Source organism: Phyllobates terribilis, unplaced genomic scaffold, assembly GCF_046119375.1.
Source record: "Phyllobates terribilis strain yellow unplaced genomic scaffold, ASM4611937v1 Scaffold_2__4_contigs__length_985480577, whole genome shotgun sequence".
Lineage (NCBI taxonomy): Eukaryota > Metazoa > Chordata > Amphibia > Anura > Dendrobatidae > Phyllobates > Phyllobates terribilis.
The window spans coordinates 265,582,100-265,609,071 of record NW_027362762.1 but is presented as its reverse complement, the minus strand read 5'-3'; the positions used below and the strand labels follow the sequence as shown (position 1 = coordinate 265,609,071).

General features: G+C 45.5%; 1 protein-coding gene across 14 annotated transcripts in view; it reads left to right on the top strand.

Annotated features, from left to right (window-relative positions):
- The window catches only part of MYCBP2 (MYC binding protein 2), a 275,096-nt gene that overhangs the window by 165,340 nt on the left and 82,784 nt on the right, over positions 1–26,972 (top strand). For all 14 annotated transcript variants that reach the window (XM_073664071.1, XM_073664076.1, XM_073664064.1 and 11 more), the window contains 14 exons: positions 219–440; positions 1,341–1,532; positions 2,236–2,442; positions 3,861–3,992; positions 4,083–4,261; positions 4,402–4,544; positions 4,721–4,821; positions 4,956–5,171; positions 11,206–11,428; positions 12,381–12,499; positions 13,998–14,085; positions 15,835–15,884; positions 17,652–17,824; positions 18,966–19,110. In XM_073664071.1, the coding sequence (XP_073520172.1) occupies positions 219–440; positions 1,341–1,532; positions 2,236–2,442; positions 3,861–3,992; positions 4,083–4,261; positions 4,402–4,544; positions 4,721–4,821; positions 4,956–5,171; positions 11,206–11,428; positions 12,381–12,499; positions 13,998–14,085; positions 15,835–15,884; positions 17,652–17,824; positions 18,966–19,110 (2,190 nt within the window). The remainder of the gene's footprint in view (positions 1–218; positions 441–1,340; positions 1,533–2,235; positions 2,443–3,860; positions 3,993–4,082; positions 4,262–4,401; positions 4,545–4,720; positions 4,822–4,955; positions 5,172–11,205; positions 11,429–12,380; positions 12,500–13,997; positions 14,086–15,834; positions 15,885–17,651; positions 17,825–18,965; positions 19,111–26,972) is intronic.

The window sequence follows — 26,972 nt, the reverse complement described above, 5'->3', positions numbered from 1 at the left end:
AGGGGCCCTCTTCGGTCTGTGTCCATTTTTGATACTAGCCTAACTTACGGCTACACCATCATAAATATCACATTTCTTGTGAAATAATTTATTTAATTACATTTTATAATAACACCCAAACAATATAGTGTTTTTACTGCGGGTTTCCTCTAACCAAGAGATTGTCTACATTGCCTTCTCGGTCAAGCACTTGATAAAATGTTTACTTTGTTTTTAAGGACATACAGGAAGCAAATTTCAAGACTTCAAGCAGTCGCTTATTGGCTGCAGTTATGTCAGCTCTCTGCCACACTTCTGTGAAGCTTACCTCCATCTTTCCCATTGCGTATGATGGTGAAGTTCTGCTACGTTCCATGATTAAGCAAGTCAGCACAGAAAATGATACTGCCCTGGCACATCGCTTCCCTCTACTGGTGTCCTGCATGGAAAAGCTAAGTCAGGTGTGGGAAGATCCTACTTTCTTGTATTGTAGAAGTTACACATTCTGTATTTGACTGTAGATAGGAAAATAGCCTCTTCAGAGAGGAAGAGGACTTGATCTCTAGCGCCACCTATTAGAAGTAGCGATCCTGATGGTCATTATTGACCCTTTAACAAGCATTGCTACATGACTTATTATAAATGCCAGAAACTGAATTTGCAGACGTGTTTCAGGGTGTTTGCCCCTCTTCAGTGCAAAGCCGGAGATCTGATTTGGCTAGGTGAGAGGCATCTGACTGACTCAGAGTCAAAGGGGGAATGTTTGTCCTTGTGGAGCGTGCCAAGCAGGTGTAAGGAGACTTTTAGACCATCCAGGGCTCCTCTGGGAATTTAAATATGGTATTATTTAACTGTACAATGGAATGGAGGAATGGCGTTAGTGACTGCGCTGCTTCAGGAAAGGAAGAACCCAGGCACATTTCAGTCTCGGAATGAGCCCTTTTTCAAATACAAACTACACATAATTATTTGACTGTATGCATTTAATTATGCTTATTTCTATGCATATATATGTGTGTGTGTATGTGTGTGTGAGAGATAGAGAGATATATAGATAGATAGAGCGAGATAGATTATTACATAAAAAAACAGATACATATGTATGCGCGCCCACTCCTTAGAGCGAGATAGATTATTACATAAAAAAACAGATACATATGTATGCGCGCCCACTCCTTACAGAAAAATACTTTTCGGAAAAAGCTGCTTTTTCTGTGAACATTCCTACCATGGAAATGAAACTTGCCAGGTACAATATTGTTCCCATTATCACTTTGTAAAATGGCTGTATAAATTACCTGACCAGTCAATCGTTTATTTCTTTTCTTTTAGTAAGATATGTTGTGCTTTGTGTTATCTAGAGTGAAGAAAATGTTTCTGGGATGACAAGCTTCCGAGAAGTTCTGGAGAAGATGCTGGTGATTGTCGTTCTGCCTGTAAGGAACAGCTTACGCCGGGAGCACGAGCTCTTCTCTTCCCACCTGGTATCCAACACTTGTGGTCTCCTTGCTAGCATTGTCAGTGAATTAACGGCGTCTGCCCTTGGGTCTGAGGTACGTACAGTTCAATTCTGTACACGGCTTATATTTGTGTTAGAAGAACACTTCTTATACTTTAAAGAGGAGCTGTCACTTGCCCTTTATGTAATTGTTTTATCTGGTATAAGTGCCACTGTTCTCCTGAATTTGGTGGTGATCTGGTCCTCCCTTCTTGTATGCAGATTTAGTCTTTAATTATTGGGGCTGAATCCTCAAGAAGGCAACCACAGAGAAAAGTTGAGGATCATGACTTGGCTTACAAGACTAGATTTACATAGCCTTATCTCAAGAACTAAAAAAAAAATTATTCCAGAACTGCGGCATTTAGATGATATAAAACAATTATGTATTTATTCTAATACAATGAAAAATATAATCCTAATGAGACTATGGGAACAAATTTGCCGATGCAACCATACAAATTTGCATGGATCTGGAAACATTATTCCAATAGAAAAACGCAGACAAAAGCTCTTTCATTCATTGAAAGATATCTTCTTTGAATATTTCGTATGACAGACAATTCTGACTGTTACAGACAGTGATGGTGTGCTGCCAGTTGGCAAAACCAATCCATGGTGGTTATATTTCACTTGAGTAATGTTTAGTCTTATGTGTATGGCCACCTTCAGATCATGAATATTGGAGAATACCTGACATGTAACTGGAAGAAAAGCAGAGAAATGTGTTGCCTTTGATCTATATATATTTTTTTAAGGTTGATGGTCTAAATTCTCTACACTCTGTGAAGTCCACTCCGAATCGCTTCACCAAGACGAGCCAGGGCAGAAGCTGGAACACTGGCAATGGCTCTCCAGATGCAATCTGCTTCTCAGTGGATAAGCTCGGCTTGGTAGTTGTTGGCTTCTGTGTGTATGGTGGAGGGGGAATCCATGAGTATGAACTTGAGGTTTTGGTGGATGATGTGAGTATTTTTCAGGAACTACAGATAGTAATGGGATTTTTTTTCTTATTTACAGAGTATTACCTATATGAGAAAACATGCTTGGATAAGGTGTAGTTATATTTATTCTTGTTTGTGTGCCAACACTTTTTCAGTCAAATTATTCCTTGGGAGTGACTAATCAGTTTGCAAAATACAAAAAACCTGATCTAGTTTTTATGTTTTGTTTTTTTTTTTTATACTGAACTACTTCCGTTTATTGAAGCGTCTGCGCAGACATCTTTATTCCTACGTACGTCCTATTAAACGGGTTGTCTCATGTCCTATTAGTACATATAGATCTCATGGGGTGAGAGGTTCCCACCCAGAACTTCTCTATTAGCCAGAACGGAGAGCCGGTATATAGGAGCGATTCCTGTTCTGCCGGACTTGAGCTTCGTTACTCTATTATTGTATTAAAGCTAAATAAATGCCCAGGTCCCGAATACTGTGACTGCATTCATGTAGCATACAAACACATACCACTGCGCTAAGAGATTTCTGAACATTTACTATATGAGCTGCATTACCACTATATAGACTATACTTAAGAATTTGTGATTATTGGTGCACATTTTGCTCAAACTGTATGGGATCATCTGTCAGTGACAACTTGACCACTTTAGGTGGGAGCCTACAGTAAGGGAATGTGCACACAACGTCTTCAGGCAACAAACGCACTGAGATTGTTGAGAGAGAGACCCGGAAATGCTGTGGTTTTTTTTCATTGTTTTTGTTGTGTTTTTATTTAGTTTCCTGAACACATTTTTTAACATTTATGGTTGGAGCATTTTATTTATTTTTTTAGCTGACAATTTTTGGTCATTTTTTTTAAATTCCTTGTAACAATAAAAAAAAAATCACAAGCGATTTTTCAAGCAAGGATGCTGGAATTACACTCAAATAGGCACATTTAGAGCCTTTTTAGAGCCTTCCCATTGACTTGCATTGTAAAGTATAGAGCCTCTTCAGAGTGGGAAAACGCCTGAAAAATGGTCTGCTCACCACTGTTAACTGTTGGGCTTCATTGGAAACCTGAAGTGGTTAAAAGATGCTCAAAAGACTGAACATATGAACAGCAAGTTGTTTGTACATAGACATATGTGATCATTCTTGTGAGTGTGTTACAGCTTTTTCAGGAGGTTTTCTGATTGCAATCCACTTGAAAAAGCCATTGTGTGCACATACCTTCCCAGACCTGTCTTGCCTGCACTTATGTCCACAAATTAAGAGTGCAAATAGGATCCAGTTGTGTTTTTTGCTTTAATTGTATGTATGCTACAGGGAAAATGCTTGGCTGGCCAAGGCTTTCAACAGTAAAATCGGGGTGCTGTATGCTTCCTTGTCTTGATGATGTGTATAATCTCATTTTGTATTCCTTGAACTGTGTCCTTTTTTAGAGTGACCACTCTGGTGACGCAGGACATTCTCATAGGTGGACATCGCTAGAGCTAGTGAAAGGCACTTATACTACTGATGAGTCGCCCAGTGATATTGCGGAAATTAGGCTGGATAAAGCTGTCCCTTTGAAGGTACCGTTAGAGGCAATTACACCGTGTAATATTACAATTTCATTTTTATTATTATTGTCATTAAAACAGTTTGATTCTTCCTTTTCACAGGAGAACATGAAATACGCAGTGCGCCTGAGAAATTATGGGAGCCGCACAGCTAACGGCGATGGAGGAATGACCACAGTGCAGTGTCCCGATGGTGTGACATTCACATTCAGCTCCTGCAGTCTGAGCAGTAATGGTACTAACCAAACCAGAGGCCAAATCCCACAGGTCTTATACTACAGGTTTGTACCTTACTGAGCTTGTACTCCATCATTGCCTGCAATTTTTGAACAGGTAGCCACAATTACTCAATACTCCTATTTACTTGCTGTTTTTTTTTTTGTTTTCTTTCGTTTTTTTTTTGTCCATGTCCTCATGATAGAAGCGAGTATGACGGAGACCTTCAGTCACAGCTGCTAAGTAGAGCCAATGAAGAAGACAAAAACTGCAGCCGGGCACTTTCTGTGGTTAATGCCGTGACGAGAGCCGCGAAGGACCTGCTGCACCGAGCACTCGCTGTTGATGGTAAGTTGTGCTTAATTCTTTCATTGTCCATAATTGACCCCTCTATTTTTTGGGATTCAAATCCACTGGCCATATGCAGTTCTTATGGCATTTTTATTTATTTTCATCAAGTAAGATGTGCATGGATGTGTTCGCTGTGATATCAGTCTTAATTTCCTTTTTTTTTTTTCCTTTAGCCGATGACATTCCAGAACTGCTTAGCTCTTCCAGTCTCTTTTCTTTGCTGCTCCCTCTTCTGATAGCTTATATTGGACCAGTAGCAGCTGCAATTCCAAAAGTAAGTCTGGTTTCTTGCCAACCGCTCTTTAACATTTGAATACTGTAATATAATTTGTCTTCTGTTTTGGAGTTGCTCCTTTTTGTATTACTGTTGATACCATTGGTTGACCATTATTTGAACTTGTATTCTAGGCTGCTGTGGAGGTTTTTGGCCTTGTACAGCAATTACTACCATCGGTTGCAATTTTGAACCAGAAGTATGCACCTCCACTCTTCAACCCAAATCAATCCACTGACAGTACAACCGGCAATCAGCCTGAGCAGCTCTCTGCATGTACTACCTCCAATCACTATGCTGTGGTGGAAAGTGAGCACCCATACAAAGCCGCTAGTGTAATGCAATATAAGGTATGCATTTCCATCTGACTTACTTATCCGGAAACAAAATGCATATCTAAACCTGTCATGACATGACGATTATCCGCATTTTCATTTTTTCCTCCCCTTCTTCCAAGAACCTTAACTTTTTTTATTTTTCCGTCAATATAGCTGTATGAGGGCTTGTTTTTTGTTGGACGAGTTGAAATTTTGCACAGCACCATTCATTCTACCACATCGTGCACTTTAAAACAGGAAAAAAATTTCAAGTGCGTTGAAATTGAAAAAAAGTGAAATTTCGCAATTGTTAGGTTTTTTTTATATACCATATTCACTATATGGTAAAACTGATCTGGCAATATGATTCACAAGGCCAGTGCGCAGATACCAAACTTGTGTATATATATATATATATATATATATATATATATATATATATATATATATATATATATATATATATATATATATATATATATATATATATATATATATATATATATATATATATAATTTTTTTTTTTTTATTTTTTCCGCCCTGAGCTTGCGTTTTTTGGGGTAGATACAATGTTTTGATTGCAATAAAACTTTTTTTTTTTCTTACATCATTTGCCGATATGACTAATATATTTTATTTTTTTATAGATACCACTTTTACGAAGGCAGAGATACCGAATATGTTTATATTTTTTTTTATTGTTTTATTTTTAATAGGGTTCAGTTCAAGGGGGTGATTTGAAATGTTTTTTTTTTATTTTTTTTTTTCATATTCTTAAACTCTTTTTTGCTGTATTTAATAATCCTCTTACAGAACTTGTGCTTTACATAGCAGTGAATTAGCAATCTCCTGTGAACACCAGCCATGTGCTGGCTTTCACAGGATAATCGTCATGACTGGCATGTGGGGTCATCAGCAGACCTCTGGCTGTCATGACAACCCATTGGTGCTCTGCAGTCTCGGACGCAACGTCTATGGGAGTGTGGAACGACGCACCCCCCTGCTGGCCCATGTTAAATGCTTGTGACGATACAGCCTATAATCTTAATCAACCAGACGATTAGATTAGTTAAGCCAAGAGAAATACACTATTGTGTTTCTGTTGAGTTATAAATGTATGTGTATTTCTGTGGCTGGGGAAGGACAGACCAGTATTTGTATTACCCTGAACGTTGACTTCTATTGGTCTGTAAAACAATGAATGTTTGCTAATTATGTTGATTAAGGTTTGTGTGGACACTGTGGCTTGTTGGCTCACAAGACTGGAGGACAAACTATGCAAATTCATTAAATGCTCAAATAATGAGACCTGAGCTCTGCCCTTTCCCCCCAACCTGTGAGTAATGCCCTCCCTAACCCCTTACCTGTGAATGTGTACTTGCAAGGACATCTGTAACTATTTTAAGGTGCTTCTGTAGCAGTGAGACTTGAGACAGAGATTAAAAAGAGACTTTACAACGAGAATCAAAGATCAGACTTTATTCACACCATCAGCTTGGAAGCATGACTTTACTCAGAGACACAGATTTAGATTCTACATGATTCCGGCCTAAGGGTATATACAGGGCTGGCGTCAGCGCCAGGGCCCTGAGCAGGCGGAGGGGCCCACTAACTGTCGGGGACCCCTGCGCGCTATGGGACCCGTGAGCGGTGCGGTGCCAGCCCGCTCCTACCTGTTTGCTCAGGGCCCCGGCACAATACTACAATACTTACCTCTCCCCGTGCCTCCGCAGCAGATCCGGTCTCTTCCACGGCTGCTGCACTGTGACGTCTCAGGTCAGAGGGCGCGGTGACTTCTTAACCCCGCGCCCTTCCCTGAGCCGTCACAGCGCAGAACGGGAAGACACCGGCGCGGGTGAGGAGTCCGGATCAGCGGAAGCAGGTGAGAAGTGAGGTGAGTATTTGTTTTTTTTGCTTTTTTAATACAGTATAGACCAAAAGTTTGGACACACCTTCTCATTTAAAGATTTTTCTTTATTTTCTTGACTATGGAAATTGTACATTCACACTGAAGGCATCAAAACTATGAATTAACACGTGTGGAATTATATACTTAACAAAAAAATGTGAAACAACTGAAAATATGTCTTATATTCTAGGTTCTTCAAAGTAGCCACCTTTTGCTTTGATGACTGCTTTGCACACTCTTGGCATTCTCTTGATGAGCTTCAAGAGGTAGTCACCGGAAATGGTCTTCCAACAATCTTGAAGGAGTTCCCAGAGATGCTTAGCACTTGTTGGCCCTTTTGCCTTCACTCTGCGGTCCAGCTCACCCCAAACCATCTCGATTGGGTTCAGGTCTGGTGACTGTGGAGGCCAGGTTATCTGGCGTAGCACCCCATCACTCTCCTTCTTGGTCAAATGGCCGTTACACAGCCTGGAGGTGTGTTTGGGGTCATTGTCCTGTTGAAAAATAAATGATGGTCCAACTAAACGCAAACCGGATGGGATAGCATGCCGCTGCAAGATGCTGTGGTAGCCATGCTGGTTCAGTATGCCTTCAATTTTGAATAAATCCCCAACAGTGTCACCAGCAAAGCACCCCCACACCATCACACCTGCTCCTCCATGCTTCACGGTGGGAACCAGGCATGTAGAGTCCATCCGTTCACCTTTTCTGCGTCGCACAAAGACACGGTGGTTGGAACCAAAGATCTCAAATTTGGACTCATCAGACGAAAGCACCGATTTCCACTGGTCTAATGTCCATTCTTTGTGTTCTTTATCCCAAACAAGTCTCTTCTGCTTGTTGCCTGTCCTTAGCAGTGGTTTCCTAGCAGCTATTTTACCTTGAAGGCCTGCTGCACAAAGTCTCCTCTTAACAGTTGTTGAAGAGATGTGTCTGCTGCTAGAACTCTGTATGGCATTGACCTGGTCTCTAATCTGAACTGCTGTTAACCTACGATTTCTGAGGCTGGTGACTCGGATAAACTTATCCTCAGAAGCAGAGGTGACTCTTGGTCTTCCTTTCCTGAGGCGGTCCTCATGTGAGCCAGTTTCTTTGTAGCGCTTGATGGTTTTTGCAACTGCACTTGGGGACACTTTCAAAGTTTTCCCAATTTTTCGGACTGACTGGCCTTCATTTCTTAAAGTAATGATGGCCACTCGTTTTTCTTTACTTAGCTGCTTTTTTCTTACCATAATACAAATTCTAACAGTCTATTCAGTAGGACTATCAGCTGTGTATCCACCAGACTTCTGCACAACACAACTGATGGTCCCAACCCCATTTATAAGGCAAGAAATCCCACTTATTAAACCTGACAGGGCACACCTGTGAAGTGAAAACCATTTCCGGTGACTACCTCTTGAAGCTCATCAAGAGAATGCCAAGAGTGTGCAAAGCAGTCATCAAAGCAAAAGGTGGCTACTTTGAAGAACCTAGAATATAAGACATATTTTCAGTTGTTTCGCACTTTTTTGTTAAGTATATAATTCCACATGTGTTAATTCATAGTTTTGATGCCTTCAGTGTGAATGTACAATTTTCATAGTCATGAACATACTGAAAAATCTTTAAATGAGAAGGTGTGTCCAAACTTTTGGTCTGTACTGTATATGGAGGCATGGGGCATTATAAGGGGGGGAGAGATGACATCGTGCATGGGGCATTATAAGGTGGGGAGAGGTGACATCCTGCATGGGGCATTATATGAGGGGTGACATCCTGCATGGGGCATTATGAGGGGTGACATCCTGCATGGGGCATTATGTGGGGGGAACAGCCTGCATGGGGCATTATAAGGGGGGGTGACATCCTGCATGGGGCACTATGTGGGGGTGACATCCTGCATGGGGCATTAAAAGAGGGGGTGACATCCTACATGGGGCATTATATAGGGGGAGAGGTGACATCCTGCATGGGACATTATATGAGGGGTGACATCCTGCATGGGGCATTATGTGGGGGGAACAGCCTGCATGGGGAATTATATGGGGGGGATAGGTAGGTGACATCCTGCATGGGGCATTATAGGGGTGGGGATAGGTGACATCCTGCATGGGGCATTTTAGGGGTGGGGATAGGTGACAATCCTGCATGGGGCATTATGTGGGGGGAACAGCCTGCATGGGGCATTATGTGGGGGGAACAGCCTGCATGGGGCATTATTTTGGGGCCAGTTTTCTGTATGGAGCATTATAAGGGGGCCAGTAACCTATGCAGAGCGTAATATGGGGGCCAGTATCCTGCATGGAGCATTATTTGGGGGCCAGTATTCTGTATGGATCATTATAAGGGGGCCAGTATTCTGTATGGATCATTATAAGGGGGCCAGTATTCTGTATGGATCATTATAAGGGGGCCAGTATCCTGTACAGAGCGTAATATGGGGGCCAGTATCCTGCATGGGACATTATTTTGGAGCCAGTATTCTGTATGGAGCATTATAAGGGGGCCAGTATCCTGTACTGTGCGTAATATGGGGGCCAGTATCCTGCATGGAGAATTATTTGGGGGTCAGTATTCTGTATGGAGCATTATAAGGGGGCCAGTATCCTGTACAGAGTGTCATATGGGGGCCAGTATCCTGCATGGAGTATTATTTGGGGGCCAGTATTCTGTATGGAGCATTATAAGGGGGCCAGTAACCTATGCAGAGCGTAATATGGGGGCCAGTATCCTGCATGGAGCATTATTTGGGGGCCAGTATTCTGTATGGATCATTATAAGGGGGCCAGTGTCCTGTACAGAGCGTAATATGGGGGCCAGTATCCTGCATGGAGATTTATTTGGGGGTCAGTATTCTGTATGGAGCATTATAAGGGGGGCAGTGTTCTGTACAGAGCGTAATATGGGGGTCAGTATCCTGCATGGAGCATTATTTGGGGGCCATTCTTCTGTATGGCGCATTGTAAGGGGGCCAGTATCCTGTATAGAGCGTAATATGGGGGCCAGTAATCCTGTATGGAGCATTTTATGGGGGCCATTATTCTGTATGGAGCAATTCACCGGTTACTGAGCTGTTGTGGAATTTCCAATAGATATCGGTCATATAATGTAAGAAGTTTAATCTTTTGCCTTGTACTATATATATATTTCTCTGCTGTATCTGTGCATCGTGAAGCGTGGTATGTGTTAAAGGAGCCCACAGAGACTCTTTTGCCCGGGGCCCACAAAAACCTGGAGCCGGCCTTGGGTATATAACCCTGACTTGAAAGATACGGATCTGCTCCATTGACCATCAGAGAGACAGTGGATACATTTGAGGAGACCAGGTTGGGACGATGAAGTCACCTGGCCCCATGAATATGTTGTTTGGGGTTCCCAGGTGGGACCCTCTGGTCACCTGGAACCCATGGAGACATTCGGAGAAGCCAGATTGGGACCCGCCAGTCATCTGGCCACATGGAAACTCTCGGAGAGGCCAGGGTGGGACCTGCGGGTCTCCTGGCCTTGTACTTCGATGGACTGTTGGCTTCCTAAGCTTGCCGCTACCTTCTCTCTGTGGGGGCCCGTCAGAAACTGGGTGCCACTGGTTGAGTTAGTTGGCCCTGGAAGTCTGAAAGCTGTTCTATCCCAGGCGGCCGGAAGGATGAGACTGTGTAATGTTGTGCCACCTTGTGTATTTGCTGGGACTGTTCTGTGTTTATTGCCTGCTTTGTGGTTCAATAAAGTATTGCTACACTGTTTTACTTTCACCCTGTGTTGTCTTAGTGGTATTACGCCTACGGAAGACCCCGTGTCTTCACAATGCTGCTGTGAGAGCGGGGTGACAGCGGGGTTTACTGGTTAACCATCCATGGCTGTTAGAGGAAAATGATGGCTGAATAAATCAGTTGTCATGTGCGGGTAAAGATGCGGGCTCAGCGTGCAAGCCCGCATCAAAGGAAGGGATATGACTTAAGTTTACATGTATCGTGAAGGGGTTAAAGAAATTTGGAAATCATGAAACTCAAAGATTTTGGGAAGAAACAAAAGATTGGGCACATGGATAGATTTGACCAGGCCCTAAAATGTTGTTCCGGAGGAGTTAAGCTGCTGCCAGAGGGTTCTGAATGCGATCACCTGACAGTTCGTGTGTGAGCACCTTACTGCCATAATAAGTGTCCTGTTCTCTTTTTCAGGTGTCTTTCCCAGAGTGTGTTAGGTGGGTATCCGTGGAGTTTGACCCCCAGTGTGGCACCGCTCAGTCTGAAGATGTTTTGCGCCTCATGATCCCGGGGCGAAATGCACATATCTCAGGTTTTGGACCAAAGTTTCCTGTTCATGAAAGCCTTAATTCCTGGGTTGAACTTAAGAAATTTTCGGGCTCCTCTGGATGGCCATCTGCTGTCTTAATCCTGCCAGGTAAATTATAAAGTTTTTATTTTTATTTGTTTTGGCTGCATAGCTTGAATAATAGAATCCCAGCCGTTTAGTCCTTGATTGACCTTACTCTTCAGGCATGTTTTTTATTCTGCTCTTGCAGCCAACGCAAAGAGTGGATTCCAATAATAGAACTTTGTCTTTAATTTTCACTTGTTTCCCATTTACTGTCTATTATTTCATAATCTAAGGCCATGTCTCTCTGCTGGGTCTGATGGGATTCGGGGGGGATCTCTTCTTTGATTAGCAGGGTGCCTCCTAATCTTCACTGTCTTCATTGCTTAGTGTTCTCCTCCTCTGACAGATACTGCATGTCTTTGAGGACACACTTCTGCCACTTGAGGGAGGGCTACAGCATTATACTTTAGTTACTGAATCGTAGAGTGCTGCTGACCGCCCACTTTCCAGCTAGGGAGGATTGCAAATGATAGGATGAAAAGGTTAACTAACTTAAAGGTTACTTTTTCTATAGGGTTCTTACTCGCTTCTGCTTCTTATTTTAAGGAATATTCACTACTTGGAAAATTCTTTCTTAAATGCTGTTCCCCAAGTAAAATAATAAAAAAAAAAAGCTCTTCTATTCTCATCTCACACAGCTACCATTCCAACGATTATCACAATAGCGCTGCAGCCAATCACCAGTCATTAATGGACTGCTTCGCTCATACTTCCTTACACAAAACTCAAATGTCTGGGGAAAGTGTGAGCACCGCAGTACATTAGCAGCTGCTGATTGGCTGCAGCGCCCTTGTGACATAACAAGGTTATGTGCAGAAACAATGTGTGTATGTAATGTATTTTTTTCAGCAGGAAATAAATCACCACTTGTTTTCTGCATATATGAATTGGTGTCTTGCGCTTTTAGATTTGCTGATGTATGTCTTTTAAATGTCAATCTCCTGATTAACTGTAATTTTTGTGTATATATTTTCAGGAAATGAGGCTTTGTTCTCTCTTGAAACCGCATCAGACTACGTTAAAGATGAAAAAGCCTGTTTTTATGGCTTCAAGTGTTTTGCTATTGGATATGAATGTAGTCCAGGAACTGATGAGGTCAGTCCCATTACCAAACATTGCCGCAGAGTTGCAGGGGCACAAGTATTAACTGCATAAATATATTATCAGAAACAAGTGTTACGATAGCAATAGTGTTGTATAGGTCGGACATACTGTTCATTTCAAGATATATGCAACAGTGAGTAAATGAAATGTACTTGCATATTTCAATGTACATCAGGAATAATTGGATGCCCCTATACCACAATGGTGCATTCATCATTGAACCGATACATTCGTGCTGGTCACCGGGGCCTTAGACTGCCTGTCTGCTGTGCCTGTCTGCTCTGCCTGTCTGCTGTGCCTGTCTGCTGTGCCTGTCTGCTGTGCCTGTCTGCTGTGCCTGTCTGCTGTGCCTGTCTGCTGTGCCTGTCTGCTGTGCCTGTCTGCTGTGCCTGTCTGCTGTGCCTGTCTGCTGTGCCTGTCTGCTGTGCCTGTCTGCTGTGCCTGTCTGCTGTGCCTGTCTGCTGTGCCTGTCTGCTGTGCCTGTCTGCTGTGCCTGTCTGCTGTGCCTGTCTGCTGTGCCTGTCTGCTGTGCCTGTCTGCTGTGCCTGTCTGCTGTGCCTGTCTGCTCTGCCTGTCTGCTCTGCCTGTCTGCTCTGCCTGTCTACTCTGCCTGTCTGCTCTGCCTGCCTGCCTGCTCTGCCTGCCTGCTCTGCCTGCCTGCCTGCTCTGCCTGCCTGCTCTGCCTGCCTGCCTGCCTGCTCTGCCTGCCTGCTCTGCCTGCCTGCTCTGCCTGCCTGCCTGCTCTGCCTGCCTGCTCTGCCTGCCTGCTCTGCCTGTCTGCTCTCCCTAGTCCTCACTCTTGCACAGCTCGGACTGTTGTCAGCGCTGTGCAGCATTGGAGATACCATAGAGCCTGTAGGTAAAGCCGACGGGCAATCTTATAGGTCTGTGACAAACTCGAATTCAGTGTTAGTGTTCTTTCCTGTAGAAGGCCGTATTAAGAAGAACACACCGTAGTCAGAAATGAGTGCTCGGCAGATCCAGGTCTAGCACTTCTCTCACTGTGACTGTGATATACAAAGACTGTGTATTCGATATGAAGACGCTGCTCCTCCCTTACACATAGTCGAGAGATGCATCCTTAATTCAGTTATTTAGGACAGAGCTATGCACTTGTGAAAGGGATTCTGCTGCCTCCAAAAACTATTTACATGCAGCTATAATGATGATAATCTAAGCGTAATTTGTTTTTAAATAATGTCTTGCTGGTTGAGGCTGCAGCTACTGGGAGAAAGTGATGTTAGATTCTGCCTGCAGCTACTGACTGCGAAGCAAGGAGCTGTTATCACTCAGTATGCACAGGGTGTATCCGTAGGTAATCTATGGAAAAGCATTTCCTAACCGGTTCCACAGCTGCTTCATTGTATTCTGTGGATAGATGGTACATGCAAGATATACTAACGAGAAGTGTTGTCATTTCTTTTGTTGGATAGTTTTTACTAGAATGCAATTGGTATTATGATAATTGTTGATAATTGTTTCCTTTTAGGGGATTATTCAGCTTGAGAAAGAATTGGCTAACCTGGGAGGCATATGTGCTGCTGCTTTAATGAAAAAAGATCTGGCTCTTCCCATTGGTAAGATAATTACTCGTCAGACAATCTGCTATATACCATAATACAGATATTAAAGGGAACCGGTCACCATGAGAAACACTATTTACCTGCAGAGATAGTGGTAATAAAATAAGTAAATAAATAGCGTTTAAATCTTTTCTGGCTGGCTTACAGGAGCAGCGGCTACAGGGAGAAAATGAAGTTATATTATCCCTGCCGTTGCTTGCTTTCAGTTGGTGCCGAGGGCTGTCCGTCACCGCTCGAGAACGAGTATGGCTGTAATCACTCCCTGGCACATTGACAGCCTGCTCTATTCACACACTGCACACACGCTACAGAAGAGGCTGGTAATCCTAGTGCCAGGAAGTTATTACAGCATGCTTGCTGTGTAGTGAGTGATGGCTGTAACCGCTTCCTGCACCATCTCTTTGACTGGGAGCGAGCGGCTACTGGGAGAATATAACTTAATTTTCTCCCTGTAGCCATTGCTCCAGTAAGCCGGCTGCACTGAGTTTAAATGCTAGTTACCTGCAGATTATCATTATATCTGCAGGTAAATAGAATTTCTCGAGGTGACTGTTTCCCTTTAAGTGCAGACCTCTCCTAGATACTAACTAGACAGACTAGTAGGCACAGGACATCTACTTTAGAGACCACCTGCCACCCTCTTTGTTACTTTGTAGTTTTTGTGAAAATAATGTACTAGTGCTAGAGGCTGTCTATAATGGGTGTTATAAATTGTGGTGGGTTGGGTCCCAAAGGCACAGCCTGAATAGAAAAGTGATACAACAAAAAATGTGCCAGGACTAAAGTAAATGCAAATACTGAAAAATATTTTTATTAAATGGATTAAAAAACAAGTATATATCCAACATAACAGACACAAAGATAAGTGATGAGTGCGCATCGAGGGAAGCCAATAAACACCAATATATACGGTTATATGTAAATCCTACAAATGGTAAGTAAAGAAAAGTTAGTTCAAGCATTAAAGTGATGTCATTGTACAAATTGGAGTACCAGCAAATATCATTACCTATAGGTTAACACACACAAGGTGTAGATAGTGCATATAATACAGTAGACAAAATGAGGCTCATCTGACAAAGCATTGGCGAAACATGTGTTGGGTATTTGGTGAGTGAACCTCATTTTATCTACAAGTATTGGTGCATATAATATTTGTAAATAAAATGAGGCTCACTCACCAAACGCCTGTTGCATGTTTTACCAATGCTTCGTCAGGTGAGCCTCATGTTGTCTACAGTATTATATGCCCGATCTGTACCTTCATGTGATTTAACCTTCAGGTAATTATATTTGCTGGCACTGCAATCTGTACCATGACATCACGTTAATGCTTGAACTAGCTTTTCTTACCATTTGTATGACTTACACATACTGCATACATTGGTCTTTATAGTGCTTGGACATTGGTGCCTCCTTAGTTTGAGGCTTTCCCTTGTGGCTCAGCCACCTTTTTATATTTTTGTATTTTATGTAGGGTATATACTTAGATTAAAAAAACTATTTAATGAAAACATTTTTTAGTATCTGCATTTAGTTTAGTTGTGGTACATTTTTTGTCATATCTGTTTTCCAATTCAGGTGGGTTGTATAATGGGTATTGTGTTCTAGCAATGTGCCAGCGTTGTAACAGTGACACCGTGGTACTGAAGTGGATCTGACACCAGATTTCTCCATATGACTGGGCAAAGAATCATTGTATGATAAGTTACATTTATTAACGCACTTTTCTTTGTGAAACAGGAAGTGAATTGGAAGAAGACCTGGAAATAGTTGAAGAGGCTGCCTTACAGGTATCATATTGTGCATTTTATTATAGCCATCATATGGAAGGTTTCGCTTGTATTTCATTTCAGAATTTCTACTTGCGGGAAGTTGTGAAATATAAAATATTATTGTAATGATGTCAGCATTTCTAAAATCTCTGTTTTAGTTAATGCATGCCTGCCCCGTATATTCGCAATGCTGGTGCTCATTTTGTTTTAGTACTCTTTGCCACTTATTTTGTCAGTAGGGTGTGTGCATACCCAGCTGTCCTCTCAGTGCCGATTGTGTCAGACACGGCGACATTTACAACACTGAACCACAGTGACACATTGCCAGTTTGGATGTAATGATTTTCTATGGTGTCTTTTTGTCGCCTGCGGCGTACTGTGGCAGACACAAATGTTTCCAAGTGTGTTGGTTTTTCTGATGCGCACTGACCATAGTTTGTGACTTATCTGCAACTCGCCTGTTTAGTTTACAGAAAAATCGGAGCTGTTAAAGAATTGCTTGAGAACCGGTTGCACAAATGTTTTTGTAACACGACTTTTCAGAGTATTGCTGTAGCTCCAGCCTTAGAGTTGGTGTGAATCAATTCGCACATCCCTGTTCATTGGCCAGGTCAGTAATTTTTTGGTTACTGAATATGAGCCGTGAAAACAGGCTTTTACCTGCTGACAACCATGGCTCTTCTTTTGATTAACTGGTCTGGCGCGACATGATCGTTGCGTGCGTGTTGCACATGTGACATTGCACCAGGCCAGCTAATCAGAAGAGCCGCGGATGTCAGCAGGTAAGAGGAAGTTCTCCCGTCTCCTGTCCGGCAGCCAAAGATTACTGATGGCCAACGGACAGTCGTGTGAATCACCAACTTTGGCCAGTCTATATGTAGACAAACCCTCTTGAAAATGTGGCTCACACTTATCAAGAAGCCTTTTTAGCTTTTTCAATGCACTTCTTTGAAAATCTTAAAAGTTACCTAAAAGACACAAGATGGGATATAATGGAACTTTACTGTTCAAGATCTTTTTAAATTGTCAAAATTCATGTCAATAATTTTCTATTAAATGAAGAATCCACGGCTGAACAACAAAAAATGTAACTTCAATAAAAATGAATGTAGAGAAACCCCCTGGTGTGCCTTGCCTAGATGCCATGGCTTGTTGGAAGCCCTACTCCTCCATATGTTACAGAAATGCTCCTGATTTAATGTGTTCTGTATTATGTAACCTGAAGAAACCGCTCGACGATCACGAATAATGTGTTGGCTTTATTGGGTTTTCCCCATTATCTGATCTTTGATACTAATTTGGGCGAGAGATGCTCTATCATATCAGATCTAATAGCAAAAAAAAAAAAAGTTTTTAGGCATGCGGTCAGCTCAGTTGAATATGACGTTATTTTAATAGTGGGAGGAAACTAAGTGGCAGCCCCTCGTCTCCCTAACACTGTTCAGATCCAACTTGTTAGATCTTCGATTCTCCTATGAGGGAACTCTTGGACAGCTGCCAAATATATCTGAAATTGATATGTTGCCTTATTTCCTGACATGTTGTAGAGCAGTAGAAACCAAGTGGATTGATAGATGTGAAAAATGATTATATTGGTCATACTCACTAACAAATCAACAAAAACCCCACTCCTTTTAGACTTGGAAATCCTGCTCAATGATTCACAGCCTTTCCTATGGGCATGTCCATACAGAAAGGGCCACACATTTAACATGACAAGTTCCCTTTAGACCCTCGATTTACACTTCTAACTTTTTTATATTTACGGTAATATTTTTCTGTTAGGTGTGCAAAACTCATTCTGGGATTTTGGGGAAGGGCCTTGCCCTGTCACATTCCCCAACCATTCTAGAGGCCCTAGAGGGAAATCTACCACTACAGATACAAAGTAATGAGCAGTCCTTTCTAGAAGACTTCATCACGTGTGCGCTTGGATCTAGTGGCGGGCGTTTGGCAAGGTATATACTTCAATTTGACTTAATGAAAGGATTTGTCTTTTGCATTAAATTGCCAGTCAAGATTCAAAGAAATAGCAAGTATTACGTATTGGAACCCATTATTTGCTGTTCACAGCTCATAATTGTATGTGTTTTTAATCTATTTACTACAACATGAAGTAGCCACATTGCAGTTGGTGATTTTTCACTTGTAAGATGTGTACTTTGAAGGTGTAACATTCGTCCTCCCTAGCTTAGGCTAATAAATACATATTACCATATGCGGTAACAAGCTAAATTTTGAGTCTTTTATTGCGTGTTCATATTTTCTCAGTTTGCTTATATTAATCCTATTTGGAAGTTTAAACCTTAAAACCATACCCGTATTTCTTGATTCTGCCAAGAGAATTTTCGCACATTGGACAAACACAAATCTAAAATTTTTAAATTGCATTGTACAGCCATTACATTTTCTGAAGTAGACACCTGACACATTGTAGAAATGCTCCCAGCACTTAATTATAACAAGCACTAACAAATGCGTAACAAGTAATGTTTGTGATTTCATATAGATATGAGATGCTAGGAAATTGATTTGCATTACCATGCATTACAACGTTTTCTGTCATTGACTCTGATCTTCATCAGGTACATTAAAGTTCTATGAGAAACACAGGAGGCCTGCAATGGTGAAAGCGTCCTCACCTCTCAGGGATCTTCTGTTTCTCCTATGATCACGTTGTGATAGCGCTTTTAATGTCTCTCTGCAAGAAACAATCTGTGACCCTGATGAAGGTCAGAGTTTGACTGAAAAGTTTTACAGTCACTTTTGGATTGCAATTAAATTTCCTATCATCTCATATCTATGAGTGTCTAGTTAATTGGATTTAAAATTAACCCTGCTAATCTGAATTCAGCCTGTCACAACTCTAGTCATGTGGTGCAGAAGAGGACTGGAGTCGCGATGGTAACGGCACAAGGTGGCAACCGGTTATTATTTTACTACACACTTGGAATATTTATTACTGATACCTATCCAGTGGTGAAATAAAAAAAGTGCTGCTTTAATGTAACATTTATAAAAAGCATCTGCATGGAACAAGCATAAGTTATACCAACATCACCACTTACCTGCACTAAAAATGCTTGCTCACATCATTAGGTGGCTTCAACCAGACTCGTATGCAGATCCACAGAAGACTTCTTTAATTCTTAATAAAGATGATATCCGATGTGGCTGGCCCACTACCATAACCGTACAAACAAAGGATCAATACGCGGACGTTGTTCATGTACCAAATATGAAGGTATGGAAGTGTTATTTGTAATCAATGTCATGAATAATTAAAATGGTTTCCAATGTTGAAAAGTGATATGTTTTAGTGCTAGATGTATTCAGATGTAACAAAAAGTATTTGACAATCTGAAAAATGCTGTTTTAGCGACTTCTGAAAATCCGCATTGATTTATATGTATTATGTGTCTTTGGCTATGTGCCCACAATCAGGCAACAGCAACGCTTTGGACTCGGCATATTTTCGCTGCGTCTGATCACGCAGGTGATTCCGCATGTGTTAATTGAACCATGCGGAGTTACCGCACCCAATCCAATCTATTGTGGAAATTTCCGTTGCAAAGACTAGCATCTCTACAACAGAAATTGACTTGTTGCGGCTTGTAAAGCTATGCTGCCGGTGAGTTTACGCGGTGTCTAATAGAAGCACAGTGGGCATGAGATTTCTATAAATCCCATCCACACTGCTTCTACTGTACAACGCAGCGCAAGTAAGCTGCGTCCAAAACGCTTCCATTTGCGGATCGTGGGCATGCAGCCTTAAAGGGAATCTGTCACCCCCTGGGACTTATCTGACCTCAAATATGGGTATACAGGTGATAGAAATGTGAATCTATACCTACCTATATGCCTCATATTAGAGGTCTTGTTGTGAAATTATTATTTATTATTATAGCGCCATTAATTCCATGGCGCGTTACATGTTTAAAAGGGGTATACATAGCAAACAACAAGTACCAATAATTTTAACAAAAATGCGTCGGCGTCTGGTACAGGAGGAGAGAGGACCCTGCCCACAAGGGCTCACAATCTACAAGGGATGGGCGGGAATACAGTAGGTGAGGGTAGAGCTGGTCGTGCAGCGGTATGGTGGAGCGAGGGTTACTGCAGGTTGTAGGCTTGTTGGAAGAGGTAGATCTTCAGATTCCTTTTGAAGGTTTCCACGGTAGGCGAGCGTCTGATATGTTGGGGTAGAGGGTTCCAGAGTAGGGTGGGATTCATGGGAGAAATCTTGTATGCGATTGTGGGAAGAAGAGATAAGAGGGGAGTAGAGAAGGAGATCTTGTGATGATCGGAGGTTGCGTGCCGGGAGACTAGGTCACAGATGTATGGAAGAGACAGGTTGTGGATGGCTTTAAATGTCATGGTTAGGGTTTTGAACTGGAGTCTCTGGGCAATGGGGAGCCAGTGAAGGGATTGACAGAGAGGAGAGGCCGGAGAATAGTGGGGGGCAGGTGGATTAGTCGGGCAGCAGAGTATATAGGATAGAGTGGAGTGGTGCGAGAGTGTTAGAAGGGAGGCCACAGAGCAGGAGGTTGCAGTAGTCGAGTTGAGAGATGATGAGAGCGTGCACTAGGGTTTTTGCAGATTCACTCATCATCGGGCACCCCGGCGCTCTATGGGACCCGTGAACGGTGCGGTGCCGGTGTCAGTGCCCGCTCCCCCCCCCTCCGTCCTGTCCCGCTTGCTCAGGGCCCCGGCACAGTACTTTCCGCTCCCGTTTCTTCTGCGGCTGCTGCACTGTGACATCCCAGGTCAGAGGGCGTGGTGACGTCTGTACAGCGCGCTCTCTCCTGAGCCGTCGCAGGCAGCGCAGAGCGGGAAGATGCGGGTGAGGGGACCGGAGCAGCGGCAGCAGGTGAGAATGTATGGAGGCATGGGGCATTATATGATAGGGGGTGGAGGGACAAGTGACATCCTGCATGGGGCATTATATAGGGGGGAGAGGTGACATCCTGCATGGGGCATTATATAGGGGGGGGAGAGGTGACATCCTGCATGGGGCATTATATAGGGGGGGAGAGGTGACATCCTGCATGGGGCATTATATAGGGGGGGAGAGGTGACATCCTGCATGGGGCATTATATAGGGGGGGAGAGGTGACATCCTGCATGGGGCATTATATAGGGGGGAGAGGTGACATCCTGCATGGGGCATTATATAGGGGGGGAGAGGTGACATCCTGCATGGGGCATTATATAGGGGGGGAGAGGTGACATCCTGCATGGGGCATTATATAGGGGGGGAGAGGTGACATCCTGCATGGGGCATTATATAGGGGGGAGAGGTGACATCCTGCATGGGGCATTATATAGGGGGGGAGAGGTGACATCCTGCATGGCAGTATATGGGGGGGAGGTGACATCCTGCATGGGGCAGTATATAGGGGGGGGAGACATCCTGCGTGGGGCAGTATATGGGGGGGGTGACATCCTGCATGGGGCATTATATGGGGGGGGAGGTGACATCCTGCATGGGGCATTATATGGGGGGGGGGGGTGACATCCTGCATGGGGCAGTATATGGGGGGGGAGGTGACATCCTGCATGGGGCAGTATATGGGGGGGGGGTGACATCCTGCATGGGGCAGTATATGGGGGGGGGGAGGTGACATCCTGCATGGGGCAGTATATGGGGGGGGGGGGAGGTGACATCCTGCATGGGGCATTATATAGGGGGGGAGAGGTGACATCCTGCATGGGGCATTATATAGGGGGGGAGAGGTGACATCCTGCATGGGGCATTATATAGGGGGGGAGAGGTGACATCCTGCATGGGGCATTATATAGGGGGGGAGAGGTGACATCCTGCATGGGGCATTATATAGGGGGGGGAGAGGTGACATCCTGCATGGGGCATTATATAGAGGGGGAGAGGTGACATCCTGCATGGGGCATTATATAGGGGGGGAGAGGTGACATCCTGCATGGGGCATTATATAGGGGGGGAGAGGTGACATCCTGCATGGGGCATTATATAGGGGGGGAGAGGTGACATCCTGCATGGGGCATTATATGGGGGGGGAGAGGTGACATCCTGCATGGGGCATTATATAGGGGGGGAGAGGTGACATCCTGCATGGGGCATTATATGGGGGGGGAGAGGTGACATCCTGCATGGGGCATTATATAGGGGGGGAGAGGTGACATCCTGCATGGGGCATTATATAGGGGGGAGAGGTGACATCCTGCATGGGGCATTATATAGGGGGGGAGAGGTGACATCCTGCATGGGGCATTATATAGGGGGGAGAGGTGACATCCTGCATGGGGCATTATATAGGGGGGGAGAGGTGACATCCTGCATGGGGCATTATATAGGGGGGGAGAGGTGACATCCTGCATGGGGCATTATATAGGGGGGGAGAGGTGACATCCTGCATGGGGCATTATATAGGGGGGAGAGGTGACATCCTGCATGGGGCATTATATAGGGGGGGAGAGGTGACATCCTGCATGGCAGTATATGGGGGGGAGGTGACATCCTGCATGGGGCAGTATATAGGGGGGGGAGACATCCTGCGTGGGGCAGTATATGGGGGGGGTGACATCCTGCATGGGGCATTATATAGGGGGGGAGAGGTGACATCCTGCATGGGGCATTATATAGGGGGGGGAGAGGTGACATCCTGCATGGGGCATTATATAGAGGGGGAGAGGTGACATCCTGCATGGGGCATTATATAGGGGGGGAGAGGTGACATCCTGCATGGGGCATTATATAGGGGGGGAGAGGTGACATCCTGCATGGGGCATTATATAGGGGGGGAGAGGTGACATCCTGCATGGGGCATTATATGGGGGGGGAGAGGTGACATCCTGCATGGGGCATTATATAGGGGGGGAGAGGTGACATCCTGCATGGGGCATTATATGGGGGGGGAGAGGTGACATCCTGCATGGGGCATTATATAGGGGGGGAGAGGTGACATCCTGCATGGGGCATTATATAGGGGGGAGAGGTGACATCCTGCATGGGGCATTATATAGGGGGGGAGAGGTGACATCCTGCATGGGGCATTATATAGGGGGGAGAGGTGACATCCTGCATGGGGCATTATATAGGGGGGGAGAGGTGACATCCTGCATGGGGCATTATATAGGGGGGGAGAGGTGACATCCTGCATGGGGCATTATATAGGGGGGGAGAGGTGACATCCTGCATGGGGCATTATATAGGGGGGAGAGGTGACATCCTGCATGGGGCATTATATAGGGGGGGAGAGGTGACATCCTGCATGGCAGTATATGGGGGGGAGGTGACATCCTGCATGGGGCAGTATATAGGGGGGGGGAGACATCCTGCGTGGGGCAGTATATGGGGGGGGTGACATCCTGCATGGGGCATTATATGGGGGGGGAGGTGACATCCTGCATGGGGCATTATATGGGGGGGGGGGGTGACATCCTGCATGGGGCAGTATATGGGGGGGGAGGTGACATCCTGCATGGGGCAGTATATGGGGGGGGGGTGACATCCTGCATGGGGCAGTATATGGGGGGGGGGAGGTGACATCCTGCATGGGGCAGTATATGGGGGGGGGGGGAGGTGACATCCTGCATGGGGCATTATATAGGGGGGGAGAGGTGACATCCTGCATGGGGCATTATATAGGGGGGGAGAGGTGACATCCTGCATGGGGCATTATATAGGGGGGGAGAGGTGACATCCTGCATGGGGCATTATATAGGGGGGGAGAGGTGACATCCTGCATGGGGCATTATATAGGGGGGGGAGAGGTGACATCCTGCATGGGGCATTATATAGAGGGGGAGAGGTGACATCCTGCATGGGGCATTATATAGGGGGGGAGAGGTGACATCCTGCATGGGGCATTATATAGGGGGGGAGAGGTGACATCCTGCATGGGGCATTATATAGGGGGGGAGAGGTGACATCCTGCATGGGGCATTATATGGGGGGGGAGAGGTGACATCCTGCATGGGGCATTATATAGGGGGGGAGAGGTGACATCCTGCATGGGGCATTATATGGGGGGGGAGAGGTGACATCCTGCATGGGGCATTATATAGGGGGGGAGAGGTGACATCCTGCATGGGGCATTATATAGGGGGGAGAGGTGACATCCTGCATGGGGCATTATATAGGGGGGGAGAGGTGACATCCTGCATGGGGCGTTATATAGGGGGGAGAGGTGACATCCTGCATGGGGCGTTATATAGGGGGGGAGAGGTGACATCCTGCATGGGGCATTATATAGGGGGGGAGAGGTGACATCCTGCATGGGGCATTATATAGGGGGGGGAGAGGTGACATCCTGCATGGGGCATTATATAGGGGGGAGAGGTGACATCCTGCATGGGGCATTATATAGGGGGGGAGAGGTGACATCCTGCATGGGGCATTATATGGGGGGGGGAGAGAGACATCCTGCATGAGGCAGTATATGGGGGGGAGGTGACATCCTGCATGGGGCAGTATATAGGGGGGGGAGACATCCTGCGTGGGGCAGTATATGGGGGGGGTGACATCCTGCATGGGGCAGTATATGGGGGGGGGAGGTGACATCCTGCATGGGGCAGTATATGGGGGGGGTGACATCCTGCATGGGGCAGTATATGGGGGGGGAGGTGACATCCTGCATGGGGCAGTATATGGGGGGGGAGGTGACATCCTGCATGGGGCAGTATATGGGGGGGGAGGTGACATCCTGCATGGGGCAGTATATGGGGGGGGAGGTGACATCCTGCATGGGGCAGTATATGGGGGGGGGTGACATCCTGCATGGGGCAGTATATGGGGGGGGGAGGTGACATCCTGCATGGGGCAGTATATGGGGGGGGAGGTGACATCCTGCATGGGGCAGTATATGGGGGGGGGGGGTGACATCCTGCATGGGGCAGTATATGGGGGGGAGGTGACATCCTGCATGGGGCAGTATATGGGGGGGGGGAGAGGTGGCATCCTGCCCGGGGCATTATATGGGGGGGGGGGGACATCCTGCATGGGGCATTATATGGGGGGGGGGGGGACATCCTGCATGGGGCAGTATATGGGGGGGGTGACATCCTGCATGGGGCAGTATATGGGGGGGGGAGGTGACATCCTGCATGGGGCAGTATATGGGGGGGGGAGGTGACATCCTGCATGGGGCAGTATATGGGGGGGGGAGGTGACATCCTGCATGGGGCAGTATATGGGGGGGGGAGGTGACATCCTGCATGGGGCAGTATATAGGGGGGGGAGGTGACATCCTGCATGGGGCAGTATATGGGGGGGAGGTGACATCCTGCATGGGGCATTATATGGGGGGGGGGGAGAGGTGGCATCCTGCCCGGGGCATTATATGGGGGGGGGTGACATCCTGCATGGGGCAGTATATGGGGGGGGAGGTGACATCCTGCATGGGGCAGTATATGGGGGGGGGGGAGGTGACATCCTGCATGGGGCATTATATGGGGGGGGGGGGAGAGGTGGCATCCTGCCCGGGGCATTATATGGGGGGGGGGTGACATCCTGCATGGGGCATTATATGGGGGGAGGGAAGTGACATCCTGCATGGGGCATTATGTAGGGGCCAGTATCCTGTATGGAGCGTTATATGGGGCCCATAATACTGTATGGAGGACTATACTGTCCGGTCTGCACTGTGCTTTGAGAGAATTCACCAGTTTCTGAGCTATTGTAGATAGATATCGCTCATATAATGGAAGAAGTGAAATCTTTGGCATTGTACTATATATATATTTCTCTGCGGTATCTGTGCATCATAAATCGTGGTATTTGTTAAAGGGGCTTACTGAGACTCTTTCGCCCAAGGCCCACAAAAACCTGGAGCCGGACCTGAGTAGGGGTCCTAGAACTGAGCCTTGGGGGGACACCGACAGATAGGGGGTGAGATGAGGACATGGTGTGTGAGTGGGAGACACTGAATGTCCGGTCTGTTAGGTATGAGGAGATCCCAGATGGGGCCAAGTCGGTTATGCTGAGAGATGAGGGAGTCTGTAGTAAGAGGGAATGGTCTACTGTGTCAAAGGCAGATGACAGGTCCAGAAGGAGAAGGACAGAGTAGTGCCGCTTGAATTTGACGGTCAGTAGGTCGTTGGTGACTTTAGTCAGGGCAGTTTCAGTAGAATGGTGCAGTCAGAAGCCAGATTGGAGGCTGTCAAAGAGGGAGCAGGAGGAGAGGTGGGAGGACAGCTCAAGATGGTGTTACAGTAGTTTTGAGGCATAGGGGAGAAGTGATATGGGGCGATAGCTAGACAGAGAGGATGGGTCAAGGGATGGCTTTTTGAGGATGGGTGTGATCGAGGCATGTTTGAAGCATGAGGGGAAGACACCAGTTGTTAGTGACAGGTTGAAGAGGTGGGTTAGGGTTGGGATGAAGACTGCGCTAAAATTTGGGATAAGGTAAGATGGGATTGGGTCAAGTTCACAGGTGGTGAGATGTGACTTTGAGAGTAAAGAGGAAAGTTGATCTTCCGTGATGGCAGAGGAGGAGAGTTGAGTAGATATGAGGAGGGACTGTGGGGACTTATGGCAAAAGCTTTGTCTGATGGTATCAAAGTCATCAGCTGAGATGAGCGGAGAGGGAGAGGGTGCTGGGGGACAGAGGAGAGAATTAAAAGTACTGAATAGCTGTTTAGGGTTGTGAGACTGAGAGAATATGAGAGATGAGAAGTATGTTTGTTTTCCTGCAGGAAGTGTGAAATGTTGTTCATTCTGGTTTCTGATGTGTTCCTGTCAGGGGACTGGAAGAAATCCCGCCTACTGTATCAATTCTTTCCCCCATCCCCTGCACGTCACAGTGCCCTGTGACGTGCAGTTGTCGCGGCCAAATCTCGTGCCTGCGCACTTCATCTTTTACAGAAGGTGCGGGATCTGGCCGTGGCGACTGCATGTCACTGGGCACTGTGACGTGCATGGGAGGGGGGAAACCTTGTAATTCACACAGGAGACGGGGATTTCTTGCTGGCCCCTGGACGGGAAACGCATCAGAAACCAGAATGAATAAAAAGACATTTCACAGCAACAAGACCACTAATATGAGGCATGTATAGAGTTACATTTCTATCACCTGTATGCTCATATTAGAGGTCAGATAAGTCCCAGGGGGGTGACAGATTCCCTTT